The sequence below is a fragment of the Manis javanica genome, chromosome 9 (genome assembly GCF_040802235.1).
Source record: "Manis javanica isolate MJ-LG chromosome 9, MJ_LKY, whole genome shotgun sequence".
Classification (NCBI taxonomy): Eukaryota; Metazoa; Chordata; class Mammalia; order Pholidota; family Manidae; genus Manis; species Manis javanica.
Genome location: NC_133164.1, coordinates 53,658,064 through 53,673,643, shown reverse-complemented (window position 1 = coordinate 53,673,643; position 15,580 = coordinate 53,658,064). Strand labels below are relative to the sequence as shown.

The 15,580-nt window shown below is 36.9% G+C and overlaps 2 protein-coding genes across 8 annotated transcripts in view; one reads left to right on the top strand and one right to left on the bottom strand.

Annotated features, from left to right (window-relative positions):
• Window positions 1-1,649: 1,649 nt before the first annotated feature.
• LACC1 (laccase domain containing 1) lies at window positions 1,650-13,526 on the bottom strand. 6 transcript variants are annotated; one of them, XM_017650276.3, is made up of 8 exons: window positions 12,054-12,301; window positions 11,244-11,480; window positions 10,863-11,027; window positions 10,077-10,255; window positions 9,374-9,539; window positions 6,391-6,616; window positions 5,354-5,514; window positions 1,650-4,374 (listed from the first exon to the last, which is right to left on the bottom strand). In XM_017650276.3, the coding sequence occupies exons 2-7, from the start codon at window positions 11,422-11,424 to the stop codon at window positions 5,355-5,357; spliced, it is 1,077 nt and encodes a 358-aa protein (XP_017505765.2). In that variant the 5' UTR covers window positions 11,425-11,480; window positions 12,054-12,301; the 3' UTR covers window positions 1,650-4,374; window position 5,354. The 6 variants fall into 6 exon arrangements, with proteins under 6 accessions (XP_017505765.2, XP_017505763.2, XP_017505761.2 ...); XM_017650274.3 differs by lacking the exon at window positions 12,054-12,301 and adding an exon at window positions 13,072-13,526 and having other exon boundaries at window positions 10,863-11,480; XM_017650272.3 differs by having other exon boundaries at window positions 10,863-11,480; window positions 12,054-12,300.
• Window positions 12,271-15,580, top strand: part of CCDC122 (coiled-coil domain containing 122) — a 32,400-nt gene continuing 29,090 nt past the window's right edge. The window contains exon 1 of one of the 2 annotated variants that reach the window (XM_037002075.2): window positions 12,271-12,513. The gene's annotated coding sequence lies outside the window, so the exon portion shown is untranslated. The remainder of the gene's footprint in view (window positions 12,514-15,580) is intronic. The other variant, XM_073212587.1, reaches the window with a different exon arrangement.

Here is a 15,580-nt window from a genome sequence, read left to right as displayed (position 1 = left end):
GAGGAGCGGGTTTTGGAGAGAAAATAGTGAGTTACGTTTGGAGGATGTTTTGAGGGGCCCATAGGATATTACAACAAGCAGCTCCAAAGCCAGTTCTGAATATGTATTTGGAAGTAGGAAACTCAAAAAATGAAGTTACCTTATAAATATGAAATATCAGTTATGAAAACAAGGATGATGGGGCGTGGTTAAGAAAACAGAATTCTAAAATATGTGCCTAAGGAAAGAAAAGGAATAGGGACATACTGGTAAGATGTAAAGTGAATCAATGTGTGATGCAAAACTAAGAATTAAGAAAATGGAGGATATTAAAAATTCAGGTATCTCTTGCTACCAGTGCTCCTCATGAAATGAAGTACTCCTTTTGTTGTTAGAAAAGAATGTGGTATTTTGAGCTATAGAATCCACTGGACATTTTAATTGTTTAATAAAATACATTAATTGTACACCCCAAACTTCTGAGAAATAAAAACAGCAAAAAAGCCTGCCCCAAATACACAAAGGACATAGTACACCAAACACTTGGCAGGACACAGGGAATGACGATACAAGCATTTCTTTCCCTACAAAGAAAATGCACCCAAGGAGAGTATGAGAAGTTTGTCCCCACACAATTGACATGCAATCATTGTGAGTCTCAATTAAATATGTTAATTTAGAAAAAGCAGCTCAGGCAGATTTGTTTCCTTTCCTAAGCAATAACCTAGCACAGAACAATGCATTACTTAACAGCGGCTGCCTCATCTTTGAAATCAAAAGTTTAAAAACATTGCCTACAATGGAAATGCAGTGCTCTAGACCAGAGTCCCCATAAACACATACAGTAATCTTATGAACTTGGGTTCCCATTCTTTACTTCACAATTTACAAAATTTTTATAAGGAGAAATCTGATTCCACTGCATCCAATGTGTTCTGGGTGAATTTACATTACTTAGGTCAGAGGGGTTCCATTCCATATCATACATAACATATGTGTATTTCTTCCTTGTTATTTAGGACACACAGAGATCCATGTATACACACAAACACAAACACACAGATAACTGAGCAGTGCCGTTTAAAGTGCTGGACTTCAACTGACTGGTGGCATTCTCTGAGAGTTCACATAAAAAGAAGGATGGATACATTATAAGTATTTTGGGCGGCAACAAACAAGTATCAAATCCTACTTTGGTGTAATTCATATGTAATTATCCTACCTTACAGCTTCTGAATCATGGGTATCACTTACATTTTTGTCATATGACATAGAATCAGTTTCTCTGACTTTCTCCCAAAAAAAATCTACTTACAGAAAAGGAGTTAATGGACATTCTATAGAAGTGAGATCCAAGTGGATGAGAATTCTTAAATGCTTTTATCTACTGAACTGCAATATATTGCATCTAAAGAAAGAGAAATACATTTATTGATTTTAAATGACTCCTTTTCTTTTTGTACAAGTAAATACAGAGACTGAGATTGGTTCAACTTTATACCAAGAAAGAGAGCCCAAGCTACTTGTACAAATACAGTCTCCTAGTGAAAGATAATTTTTCATGTTTTGTAAAGCATTGGAGTACAGCATAGTCACTATGATATTCCTCACAATTTAAAATTATAATTAGATAATTTGAGTACCTCCAAAAAAAATGACATCAACTCTCATTTGATTTACAAATTTCTTTTTAATAAAATGACAACTAGTATTTCCTATGTACAGTTAGTAGCAGAGCTTAAAGACAAACTTTAGTTAAAATCATCTTTGTAGTTATAACCCCAAAATCCCAGAAATCTGTATATAAATGCTTAAGAGTGACAGAGTTTGTAGAGGCAATAAAATTATTATTTAACAACCTAGTCATTCTGTCACTGAGTATTAAACCAATACTTTTCACTCAGTAAAATAGCAAGGGACTTCATTATATGCTTTGGCACAGATAATCTAAAATTACAGATAATCAAACATAATTTTTATTTGATTTAGGAATACTTTGGTACATCAAGTGAAACATGGCCACCTTATACTCCGTAAATTTGTAAACTTCAAACAAAATGCACAATGAAGTGAAAAATTATCCACATTTCTCAGTGTATGAAATTATTCCCTAAACTTTATCATTAAACAGAAGTATTTTGCATGCGTTTGCAATTACTGTCCTACACTGTGTATTTAATGCCCTTCCCAAATTGAAAGAAATGAGGTATTTTATTTCAATTTTATAATAAGCCATGAGCTGCCTAGATGAATTAAGCCAAACAAAGTACAGGTTGTGACAACCATACAACACCTATAACAGTATTGAATTGCTGGTTTACTGACTGCCACCTTTCACTGTATATTAAACATTGTGAGAGTTACAACTGCATTTTTTTAACCTATCCTAGTACCTCAACAAAATTTGGACTGAATGTATAAATAGATGGTATTAACAAAAGTTTGAAAATAAAAATGTAATTTAGATAACTTTAACTGTAATATCTGAAATGAGATTTGGAGTCAGAAGATGTGGGTTCACATTTTACTTTATCACAGCTATGTGATTTTAACCTCCGCCTCAAAAGAGGCTCAGTCTTCTCATCTGAACAAAAGGACAACACCCGACTATGTATTTCAGAGTAGTTGTAAGGGTAAAATGAGGCAATATATGTGGAATTTCTTTGTAAATACCAAACAAATGTAATCTTCTATTAATCTACTGCATATCCATGTAAGAAATATATGTATAAAATTAATATTTTTAAGATAGAATGTGACTTCTCTTACAAAAAATATATGCCATATATACAATTTTTCCCAAATGAAAAACTGCTAACTCCTCTCTTCAGCCTACAAATATACTTAAAACTAATCATAAAAAAAACCCTTCCTTGAAGATACAGCACCCAGCACTATTTTCTCCAATAAATTCTGCCAGAGTCAACACCTATACAGCCTCCTCCTCAATGCACTGAAATTGGGCTCTGCCACCCCTGCCAGTAGAACAGCTTCAGTATGGTTAACCCATTGCTTTCTTCTCAGTCCTCATTTTCTCTCTGAAAATTTTTTTGAGTACCTGTCAAAATGCAGTACATCTATGCTGACTTTTTTCTTCAAAACAACTATCCTCTATATTTTTCCTTCCTTCTAAGGTCAATCTTTTTTACTGGTTCACCTTATTCTTCAGATGCAGCTGTTACAGGCAGGTTCATCCTTGGACGTTTTTTTTCCTCAGCCTGTATTTCTGCCTCCATGACTCAGGTGACTCCAACAGACTTTGGCATCATCTCCACACAGCCAGCTTCTCAATGTGGTCTTTTTCCAGGTTCCAGGTCTATATTTCTAACTACTGAAAGAACATTTCTATCTGGATATACTTCAGTTTGTGTCAAGTTCATTAGCCTTCTCCATTGTCCCCTTGCTGCACTCTTGGTAGTCAGCCACACGGAAATCTTGGGAGTCATCAATGACTTCTCCACTCCTTGCCTCTAGTCTCCATTATCTATGAACAGGATCTGACTCCATCTCTGAAATCTCTCTGTAATCCGCCCACTCTCTTTTCCATTTTATTTTCCACTGCCTTCATTCGGGCTTCATTATTTCTTTTTAAAAGTGTTTTGATTGCATCTTAACTAGTCTCTCCGCTTTTGTCTCTCACAATTTCAATCTACCCTGTTAAATGTGGTACCAAGGAAATAAAAACACTCCCTTACTTTTTATGCCTATTCTTTGCCTGTAAAATAAACTTCAAACTCTTTGACATGGTGTTTGAGACCCTGCCTGATCTCTTTCCGACCTGTTTTTCCAGTGACTCCTGCCCACACCCTTCTCTCTCTAGAGCATGTCACACACTTGCAGTTTCATGCCCTGGTTCATGGTGTTGTCTCCACCTGTTACAGTTGTACTTCATTTGTCAAAAGCCTGTACATCTTTCGGGCCCGTGTGAAATGTTATTTTCTCTATAATACCTTCTCTGTCCTTTCTGACAGAATTAGTCTTCTACTGCTATTAAAATGAAATTTAAGTGTTGGAGTTGTTTATCACCTCCACTGCATTTGACTCAAAGAGAAAAAGTCTTATTCATTTTGATTTCATCTATGCTTCATACAGTGCCTGACAAATACAGGGTACCCAATAAATACTGAACAGACCTATTCTTGATTTATACAACAAATAGAACAAACTTTAAGAAAAATATTAATCTATATAAGACATATAAGCTGTATCATACTGATTTTTTTGTTAGCTATTGGGAAAATCAAATGAAAATCTTTCGACTTTGATAATAGTGAAAATATGCCCTAAAGATGCATTATCCATTGTAATTATTTTGGTTTTACTTAAACAGCTAAATCTCTTGCAATCATCTTAGGAGGAGGCAGGAAACAGTTATCCAATAAACCAGTCAGGTATCTGTAAAAATATATAGAAATCAAATATGAGACCCTTACTATTGCTATTAAGACTATCAAGGTAAGGATCATTAAATCTATTAAAATTTTTTTGTATATTAAAGACTTAAAGACATTATAAAGACTAAAAATTATATTAATTCAGTTACCAGTAATCTTAAGGAAAATTAGGTATATGCTAAAGGGTCAGTTCTAAATCGCTGTCATGAAACAGTTTTGTGTAACTCTAAAAAACCCACCTCTAATAAACACTAATATAAGATTTCACTCAGTCTTGCCCTGTGATGTAGATCAGGTGTCGGCAAACGATAGCCTGTGGGCCAAACTTGGCCCCCTCACCTGTTTTTTGTAAATAAAGTTTGATCGAAACACAGCCATACTCACTTGTTTCTATATTGTTCTTGTCTTTTGCTCTACAATGGCACAGTTGAGTGTTTGAGACAGAGACTATATATCCCACAGATCCTAAAATATTTATTGTCTGGCTATTTAAAGAAAATTGGCCAGCTCCTGCTATACATAATCAGTTGAAAATCTAGTTGAAAAACAATCCAGTTTGTGTATGTGAGAATTTATTTTTCTACAATTTAGAATCTTTACACAAAGATTTCTTCATAAAAATAAAAAGGTATAAGGATGTTATGATAGAAAATATACTGACGCCAAGTACATAGGAAAGATAAATGGTATACATACAGGATTTTTTTAAGAATAAATTATTTTTATACTTTCAACATACGTCTGCCTGATTATTCTTCATTAACTATCCTTCATTAAAGGAGTAGATGTTCTTTATAATAGAGTGTGGCACTGAAAACTAACTTTTCTAGCACTATCATTTCACTAAAGAGTAGAAATTCTTCCTATAAGAATAAAGGAGTAAAGTTAGGTATAATTAATTTAAAAATGAGAGGAGGAAAAAGATAAAAGAAGAAAAAGGAGAAAGGGGAGGGGCAAGAAGGGAGAGAAAACTACTGTACCTCATTCTCTAATTGATATGAAACCTATCTGTGTACCAAAATTAAGGCCATCTCGGACATGGGAGAAAAACTTGTCAGGATGGCAGGATGTACAAAGGTTGAGATCTTGGTTCTGGTCCTGAATATTCTGTGGAAGAATTCCTCCTCGTTCTAGAAGAATCCTTAGGATAAAGATTTTTCAAAGGTCAGCAAGTGTTAATTATACTAATAGCCAAAGCAATATGAAAAACTTTTAGATACTGGTGAAAAAGAATTCTGGGAAGATATACTTGTAACAATGTAAATTGTTATTTAGATACAGAACATAGACTAGTCAGGAAATGGAAAATTTATCACCTTTTATCACCTAAATTCATATATGAACTGTATAGCCTTCCATATTGTCTTGCAGCATGATCTAGGTGTAGAATTTTATAATCAAAACCAAGTACTTATCAAGAAGACACTTCTAAAGTAACTAGGGTATTTGTAGACAAGATTCATTCGATTCACACAGAACACGACTTTTAGGTATCTGGCCCTCCTACTTCCTTTCCTCCTACTGAACAGATTTTTCACAGAAACTTGCTTCTCCATAAACACTATAAATTAGTGATACTTATCTCACAAGTCACATTTAAGAATCATTCAATACCTTTGCTAAGAAATATACTCCTCTAGTTAATTAGGGAATAAGAATACTTTTAAAATTTCAGCTTCCTGTTTGCTTATTGTATTTAGGAGACTTTAGCTGAGGAATGGCTATGAAGTAAAGCACATGCTGACTTTTCCATATAAAGTTCAAGTAGAGCTCTTAAAACTATATGCCAAATATATCTTTCTTTACTTTTAAATCAATAAGAGAAACCAGACAAGAAAAATTTGTTTTTCAAATAGATTTCATATTTAAAATGAGTTTTTGTGTAGGTGTACATGTCAGCTACGTAAATATCTGACACCTGAATTTTTCTTGGAGTTACTAATTGCTAATATGATTTTTATTTTAGAAGCAATAAGCAATAACCAAACTTGAAGTTCCAGAATGAAATCAAGCATACCTGGTGGCTTTACGGATGTCAACATAGGGATTTGGTGAGTCAAAGAGACGTACACATTCAGGATCAAGATTCTGAAATCCCTTTGCTGATTCCTTTGGAAGAGTAAAACAGCAAGGACCCACCGAAGGTCCCAGTACAACAATAATGTCTTCCAAATTACAGCCATACTCTGCAATCATACCATTCACCGTAGCCATAGCAACACCTAATAAAGTACCTCTCCAACCTGGTAATTAGGGAGAAAAAGAGATAAGGAAACTTAAAATGTAACAAAATTTCACCTTAACTTATATCAAAGTTAAAAATGAGCAGTCAGTATTAGGTATTTTTCAAAGTTCAGAAACAGAAAGTTAACCAAAAAATTAACTAATCAATTAACTAATTAAAATGGTTTTTAAAATGAGGTATATACTAAGTACCTGACACAGAAGAGACATTTAACAGGAGTTCCCTTCTACTCTTCTTACAAATGTTCTAATCTTTTAGTTTACACTGAGATTACACCTTCTTAGCCTTCTCTCCTAGGTGCTTTTTTTCACAATTTAAAAAATTATGGGAAAAAGATATAAAATTTATCATTTTAACTGTTTTTAAGTGTATGCTTCAGTAGGGTTAAGTATTATTGTGGAACCCATCTCCAGAACTTTTTCATCTTGTAAAACTGAAACTACATCTATTAAACAACTCCCCTTTTCCACCTTCCTCCAGCCCCTGGCAACCACCATTATATTTCCTGTTTCTGAAAATTTGACTACTCTGGATATCTCATGTAAGTAGAATCACACAGTACTTGTCTTTTTACAACTAGCATATTTCTCCTAGCTTAATGCCCTCAAAGTTCACTCATGTTGCTGCATTTGAGAGGATTTCCTTCCTTTTTAAGGCTGAATAATATTCCACTGCATATATATACCACATTTTGCTTATCCATTCATTCACCTATGGACACTTGGATTGCTTCCATTTCTTAGCTATTGTGAATAATTCTACCATGAGTATGGGTGTGTAAATACTGCATTAAGATCCTGCTTTTAATTCTTTTGGACATGTGCCCAGAAGTGGAATTGCTGAATAATATGGTAATTTAAAAATTTTTGAGGAACCATGGTCCTGTTTGCCATAGTAGCTGCACCATTACATTACCATTAACAATGCATCAGGATTCCAGTTTCTCTACATCCTCATCCACACTTTTTAATTTGTTTTGTTTTTAATATTAGCCATCCTAATGGGCATGAGGTGATACCTCACTATAATTTTGGTTTCCATTTCTCTAATTATTAGTGATATTGAGCATCTTTTCACATGCTTGTTGGTCAATTTCTTAATGTCTTTGAAGAAATGTCTATTCGAGTTCTTTACCCATTTTTTAATCAAGTTATTTGCTGTTGTTGAGTTGTAGGAGTTCTTATATATTCTATATATTAACCCTTTATCAGATACATGAATTGTAAACATTTTCTCTCATTCCATGGATTGCCTTTTCACTTTATGTCCTTTGATGCACAGAAGTTTTAAATTTTGATGAAATCCAATTTATTTATTTTACTTTTGTTGTTTGTGTTTTTGGTGTCATATCTAAGAAGCCACTGTCTAATTCAAGATCACAGGGATTCACACTTATGTTTTCTTCTGAGTTTTATAGTTTTAGCTCTTATATTTAGGTCTTTAATCCATTTTGAGTTAATTTTCATGTATGATATAAGATAAGTGTCCAACATCATTCTTTTGCATGTGACTATTCTGGTACCATTTGGTGAAAAGACTGTCCTTTCCCCATTACATAGTTTAGCTCCTTGTTGAAAATCACTGGACCATATATGCAATGGTTTATTTCCCAGCTCTCTTCTATTCCATTGGCCTGTATGTCTGTCTTTACGTCAGTACCATACTGTTTTAAGTAAGTTTTGAAATCAGGAAGTGTTAGACCTCTAACTTTGTTTTAAGATTGTTTCATTTTGACAGCTTTAATCTTTAATACTTTAAAAATTATAAATTTAAAAGTTTTGATATTTCAAAACCTAAGAAATAACAAATACAATTTTTTTATATCCTAATACTAAGACTCAAATTTTAAAAACTTTTGACAATGTCAAATAATAAATCTGACTTTGATTCATCTAATTCCATTATTTTAGCTACATCAAAGAAAGAGAAACCACTTTCTTATTTATCTGTGGTCTAAAAAGCAAAGTAGTCATAATTCAAGCAGAAGGAAATCTAAAAGCTCATCTCTCATTTCACATGGAATACAACTACAGAATAATCTGAACTATATTTTAAAATGCTTACAGAAAACAAAATTCCGTAACCTTAACATGACAGTATCTAAAATTTTTTCTTTGTTCTTATCTTTAGCGAGTAAAGCCACTAGACCATAGTGTATTAAACTAAATGCAATTTTAAACATATCTTGCTTTTTCTCCCCTCCATACCTTTATACATACTGCTGCATCTTCATGAACACCTTTCTGCAACATGCCTTCCCTTCCTATTCTTCACTGGCTGGAGTTGAAGGGTTCTCAACCAGAGGCAATTCCACTTGTTGGGGAATGTTTTAAAAGGCATGGAGACTCTTTCCTTTTATTTTTATTTCTTTTGTTATTATAACAACTTGGGGGTATTACTGGCATTAAGAATTCTGAAAGCCAAGCAAACTGTTTGGAATGTAAGATTACCTTGCTCAAAATATTAATAGCACCCCTGCTGAGAAACACTGGCACCTAGCCAACTCCTGCAAATTCCTCAGGGATCAGCCTGGGTATCACTTCCTTTGGGAATTCTACTCTGATTCATATAATTTGACTTAGGTACTCCTTTTATTTGCTCCTGTAAAGGAGTATGCTAGTGCTATCCCTCTCTTTACACTTATTACCACGTAAAGTAATTAACGGTTTGTCTGGCATGGCCACTAGAAAGAAATTATAATTTTCCTGTAATATAAAAGTGGCAAAATCCTAAATGCTTAATTAAGTATACTTACCAGAATGAGCAACCCCACATGATTTTTTGACAGGGTCTGCAAAAACTATAGGTATACAATCAGCCCCAAGAGCCGCTATTGTGACTCCTCTCTGATTTGTGGTGATTCCATCATACGATTCAGGCTCCTTTCTTCCCATAATCCAGACATCACTGGCATGATCAGTCTAATACCAAAGACCAAAGATGTGCAATAAAAATGTTTTGACAATAGGATTTCTCATACCATAAGCTTTTCCAAAAGTACTCATATCCTACAAATTATATAACCAGTTTAAGATTATTAACATTCATTGTGAATATATCATTTCTATGTACAGTAAAATTCCAAACTTATTTAACTTTATTTGAATATTTTATTCAAAGGAAACAGACTTTAACATTTAAAAATTCAATATAGTCGATCACGAACATCTCCCACTAAACACAGTTGTCTACTTGCAATGCTTTCCACAATAAAAAAGGGCAGTCATATTATATTCTTAGAATTAACTGTACTTTTAGATGTGAGGATGCTCAGGTGAAACATAAATGTCATAGACTTGATCTTTAGGCTACAGTGTATAGGTCTAAGTTAAACAGCCACAAGCACTATTCTTAAATTTTAGATAAAATAGCAGATGTAGAAATTTGCTTGACTAAAGCTCATATAGTCATTTGCAGAGTCAAGAATGTACTTTAGATCTTCTAAAATAAAATTTTACCTTTATTCGGTAAAATTTCTCCACATTAAATCCTGCAGCATTCCCCAACCTACGCAGATTTTCTTGAACAACAACCTTGGGATCTCTCCGTTTGGAACTACAGAAGAGATTGAATGAGCTAAGAGTTGGTATGTAAGATATTCCACCTGTTCTTGTAGTAAATCCATGTATGAAAACATCTGTTGAGGACAAGTAGTGATTAAAAACATGCTATGCAAAGTACTATAAAGCATTATGAACTCAGTTCTCAGGAAGACTTCCCCTGATCACCTCAAGCTGCAATTTGTCTTTCTAGCTTCTAACTTCTACAGCACCGTGTACCTCCATGTGTTCTTTTATAGACTGCTTTGGGTTTTCTTTACCTTCTCTTTGGAATTATTGTTATACTTGATAGCACGCAGCTCGCAGTAAATATCATTCAACCAAGAAGTAAGATTGTTTTACATTTCACTCTTCTGTATAGATGCCAATGAATTAATGTTTTGAGAATTTCTAAACAGGAGATGCTTAGGACATAAATTCCATTTTAGGAAGGCTGTGTGGTTGTCTTAAGGCTGAATTTGCATTACGCAAATTTATTTAGGGTGGCTCTGAAAGGACTATCCCTTGTTATGCTTTGACACCCCTAACAGGACAAGGCCATCCATTACGCTCCCATGTTGCAACTGATGCTAATGAGCACATAAACCCATAAGTCACAAAAGAAGGAAAAAAGGAAGTACACACCCTCTAAAGAAAGACAGGTTTTTTATGCATACAGTGACAACAACATGGGGTTTAATATACCTGAGATTGAAGGAGATGTGATAATAGTTAATTCTCCTTTCAGTGCTGGCAGGTTTTTCAAGTATGTTTCTATTTCATTTTGAATTGCTTCCAGTTCTTGAGCTGTAATTGTGTTTCCTTCAGTGGACTGTTTCCAAAGTCCTCCCCTCAAAGTCACCTGCAAATCTTCAAACTCAAAATTGTAAACATCAGTGAAAAGTTGATCAATAAAAGCCCTCATTAATGTCTTCCTGTGCTTGGGTACAATGACCTTAATGCTACTCAGATTTTTTTCATCAATTTTCTGTTTAATTGTATATAATGAGGCAGCCATGCTGGGATTGCTAACAGTCTCAAATTCTCTCAGGAGAGTTGATAATCTATTGCTCGTTTCTAACTCACAGTTATTATGTTCATCATCCCTTTCCCAGCTGATGTTACTGCAACACATTATGCAAAGGAACTTGGCCTTGGTAGCACAGTAGTATCGAACAGCATACAATGTCTTCAGTAATGACTGATGACTGTTTTTCAGAGAGTTCAATTTCAAACCGAAGAGATCAACCAACACTGCTTCTGCCATCCTTCAATACTTCTACAAAGTTCTTTAAAGACTGTTGCGCCCTCCACAAAAATCCCCTGTAAGAAAAATTAGCACAGGAATGTAAAATTACATCAGAAATTTTGTGACTGAATTAAAAAAAAAGTTGCATTGACATAAAAATGTAACCAAAATAGATCTAGACCGCCCCCAGAAAAGGTTGTACACTATTTGTAAGGCGAGAACCATGACGATGACTGCCAAGCCATCTCTTAATTCGTTTTTTTAAAAAGTGTTTGTACATATTTCCAGCAGAACAACAGTTTCTCTGTTCCTGTGTTTTTCATACAGCAAATTTAAAGTAGGAAGGTACTTCTTAATCAAATTCCTGTTTTTTGACTACAGGGTATTCTGTGACATACCCAGGACTGGCATGGTAGGTCACACCCCCTCATATGAAACAGGGGGGCTTTAAATTCACTACATTAAACGGAGCTCCACCTAAAATCGCGTTTTTAAGAAAATAAAAGCTGAGATGGCCGACAACATTTCCCTCCGGGATTTATACAGTATCTCAGGTTATGGCAATCACCACAGTAGCGACTTGGGTCAGACCCGCATCCCCAGCATTCCGCCGCCCACCGCGCCCCGCGCCCCGCGCAGATTCTCACCTCCAGCCCCGCCTCCCACGCCGGCCGGCCGGGTTCTCCTCAGTGACCGCCTTCGGGGGCCCTTGTGCCCGGGCGGTTTTCTCCTGCCACCTCCCCTAACTTCCACTCCCCACCTGTCTACCGAGGGTGCTCAAGCTCTCCTCGCTGTTCCGAAAACCATTCGAGAGGCGAGGCGGGTGAGCCCGAGCCACCCGGAAGCGGCGAGTGACGCCCCCGCGCCTCCCCGCGGGTCCCCGCCTCCAGGCCGGAGGACTGCAGGGAGGCAGGAGCGAGTGCGCCGAGGGTTCGGCGGCGGGGCGGGTGTCGGCGGGCGCGTGGAATCCGGGGGGCGCGAGGCCGCCGCCCGCCGCCACCTCAGCAGTTCCGGGTCAGCGCGGCCCGCCGAGCCCGCGCTCAGCGGCCCCGCCGGGGAAGAACGCGAACCAGAGCCGCCGAAGGCCCTGTGGCCGGAGCCAGGAGGGTCAGCGAGCGGGAAGCCGGGCGGCGGGCAGGGGGGGCGGGGGCGGGCCCGTCTGCGAGCGGAAGCCTTTCCTCAGGTGCGCCCTTCCCGTCGCTGGACGGCGCGCTCACCCAGCGGTGCGGTCGGGGCGCAGAGCGCGGGCCCGGGAACCCCACTCCGTTAGCACCTGGCCGGTGTTCCCAGCCAAGGTTCAAGTAATACCCCTCCTTCGGGGTGGGGGGTTGTTTGTTTGTTTGTTTGTTTGTTGTTACCGTTTCTTCCCAGAAGCGAGCTGGGTGAACCCTCCGTAGCCTATTTGCTACTCCTGCCTTACCTGCTGACTGGACCTGCCCTCCTCACAGTTCCCTAACATATTAACACACAAGATGTCCTATATATGCCTTTTAAAAAAAACAAGTACCATTAGCACACAGTCAGAAAGCACTAGCCCTTAGAATTGTGGTAAAGGTGCAAATTGGCATCTTTTATTTACCTTCAAAGAACATAACTATTTAAAATATTGAACAGCTACTATAGGGAAGGCAAATACTATTATAGTAAAGGAAAAGCATAACCAACCTTCGAAGAGTAGGAGAAAGGGTGTCTTCTGTGGAACTGGTTATGATGGAAGGAAAGGTCCCTTTTATATTTATTGTTGCTTATTTGATAGGTGCTGAAGAACCTTCACCTGAAAAAAGAATCTAGGCTATATGAGTTTAGAAGAGCGCTTGGGGCTGAGCAAGTGCTTCTATTCTATTTGACTGGATAATTGGATCACCAACCTGGAATAGGAACCTGCGCTTCAGTATGCCGTGCAGTTGTTCTTGTCAAAATTTGTATTCTCATTTTTGCTTGACATTTAAAAGCCTTCAGTGGTAGAAGGTGCACCTGATCAGAAGGAGTAACAAAGTCGGTTTAAAATGTTTATCCCTGTTTTTATAGACAATGGTGGGAATTCATTTTCTTTCATGCACCAGTAGTGGCCGTAAAAAATTTAAAAAGAAATATTTCAAAATAGGAAAGTTGTCAGGGAAGAGAGAGTTTGTATTTACACACTATTTCCTTTCTCCATCTGGTCTTAGATTATTTAGCCTCATTTCCTAATACTGTTACCTCTTTCCCATTCCAGTGGTTCTCAATCCTGGCTGCATATCAGAACTACAACTTAAAATAAATCCAGGGACCCTACTCCAGATACACATTTGAAATCAGAACCTCTGGGAGTCAAGTCTGGGCATGTTTTACTGTGTTGTTATGTCTTGTTTTGGACTCTACAGATGATTCAGATGCAAGATCAGGTTTGGAAAAACACCTGCCCTGTTCCCAAGCCACTCAAACTAAAGGCTGTTCCTTGGATGGGCCACATGATTTTATCCTTTACACATGCTATTCCTCCTACTTAGAATACTATTTTCTTTATATGCTTAATTTAACTGCTACTTATTCAAGGTCTTTCAAAATCAAACATAACCTTCCTTGAATCTTCATCCCCTCACCAAGCAGAATTAATCGCTTCTTTTTAGCACTTTGTTCATATAAAATAAGTTCTCTTATGGATGCAGTCCGGACCCATAGTTTAGCAATAAATTGAAAATGTTGATTAAACTGAATTTGTACATTTTATAAGGATGAGCTTGATAGTATGTAAATTATATCTAAATCTATTTTTTAAAAAGTCAGTTAAACCAGAGAGTCATGAAAAAGTATAACATAAATACCCTAAGTATTTTGTTTTAACCTAAAGCAAGTATATGCTCATTTGCCTATCTGTTGAGAAAGTCCAAGGCCTTTTCTTTGCATATAGTCTGCTAATTATAGAGCTCTGCATTGTGTCTCCTGCATAAACAACGTCTCTAAACTATCAGCTAAGATTTCCTAAGATTGCATTCCTATAAGAGGAAAAGAACTTAAAGGCCCTCATGAAGCTATTTGAGTGCACATTTCTTCTTTATAACATTTTGTAGTTATCTCACACATATAAACAACTCACTTTTATTGGGTCTTTCCAAAATATTAAACATAAATGATAAAGAAATGAGAAACTGTATTTCTACAGTATTTCATTGGTTTATATAATATTTAAATTATGAAAGCACAATAACAAGTACAACTGGCATAAACAGGTTTGGGAATAAGCATAAGTAACTCGTCAGATTGTACAGTATAACTGTAGGAGCTAAAGTGGGCAGACTCACTAGAGAATAGCTTCCAAACCATGAGCTTTCTTCATGATACGGGAATTGGAAGATTGAGTTACAAAGGAAATAGAATAAGTTAATTGGTTTGAGGTTAAGTGTAGGTAGACTTAAGAACATCTACTGTACCTCTACATTTTAATTATTTGACTATGTGTCTATCTCCTTCATAAACACTGAGAGCATTTTGAGGGTCGAGATAGTGCCTGGCTGTTATGGGGATGTTGGATTCCCCTGAGGAAGGCGCCGCCCCAAATCACTCACCAAAGACGTTTCTTGATGCAACAAGCAAGAGGAATTTATTCAGAAGCCAACTAGTTGGGGTCCAAGTCAGCCTGTCGCAGCGGGTCTCAACGAGGACCCTGAGCACTTACAACTAAGTGGTTATATAGGATTTTCTGAGGCATTCAGCCCTAGAGGATTACCATGGTTACAGATTGTATTGTAGTAACAAGATAACAATACTACATAGCAAGATAACAATACTACAAAGGCAGTAATTTTTCAAACCTACAATTTCTGGGTTAGTGCCACGTCCTGGGGGTGTAGCAAGGTAGGGTCAGCTTTTATGCTTAACTAACCGAAAGGTTAGCGCTGCCAGCAGTCATGATTGATTAACTTGTTTTTCCAGAGGAGTTACCTGGTTTCAGTTGTTCCCTCTGAGTCATATGTCAGAATGGTTTTCAGGCTTCAAGATGGCTACTCTTAGGCTAACTTATTTCTCAGGGAGGTTGGGGTCCTACATTCCCCACTTCTTTTTCTGAACATTCTAATCATGGAATGTTGGTGTCTTCTTGATGTGTGAGGGTATGATACTGTTGTCTCAGCATTAGCACCTGCACAGCACTTACTCTTTCTCTAATAAAGGTTATTACTCGATTTAAAATGCAGGG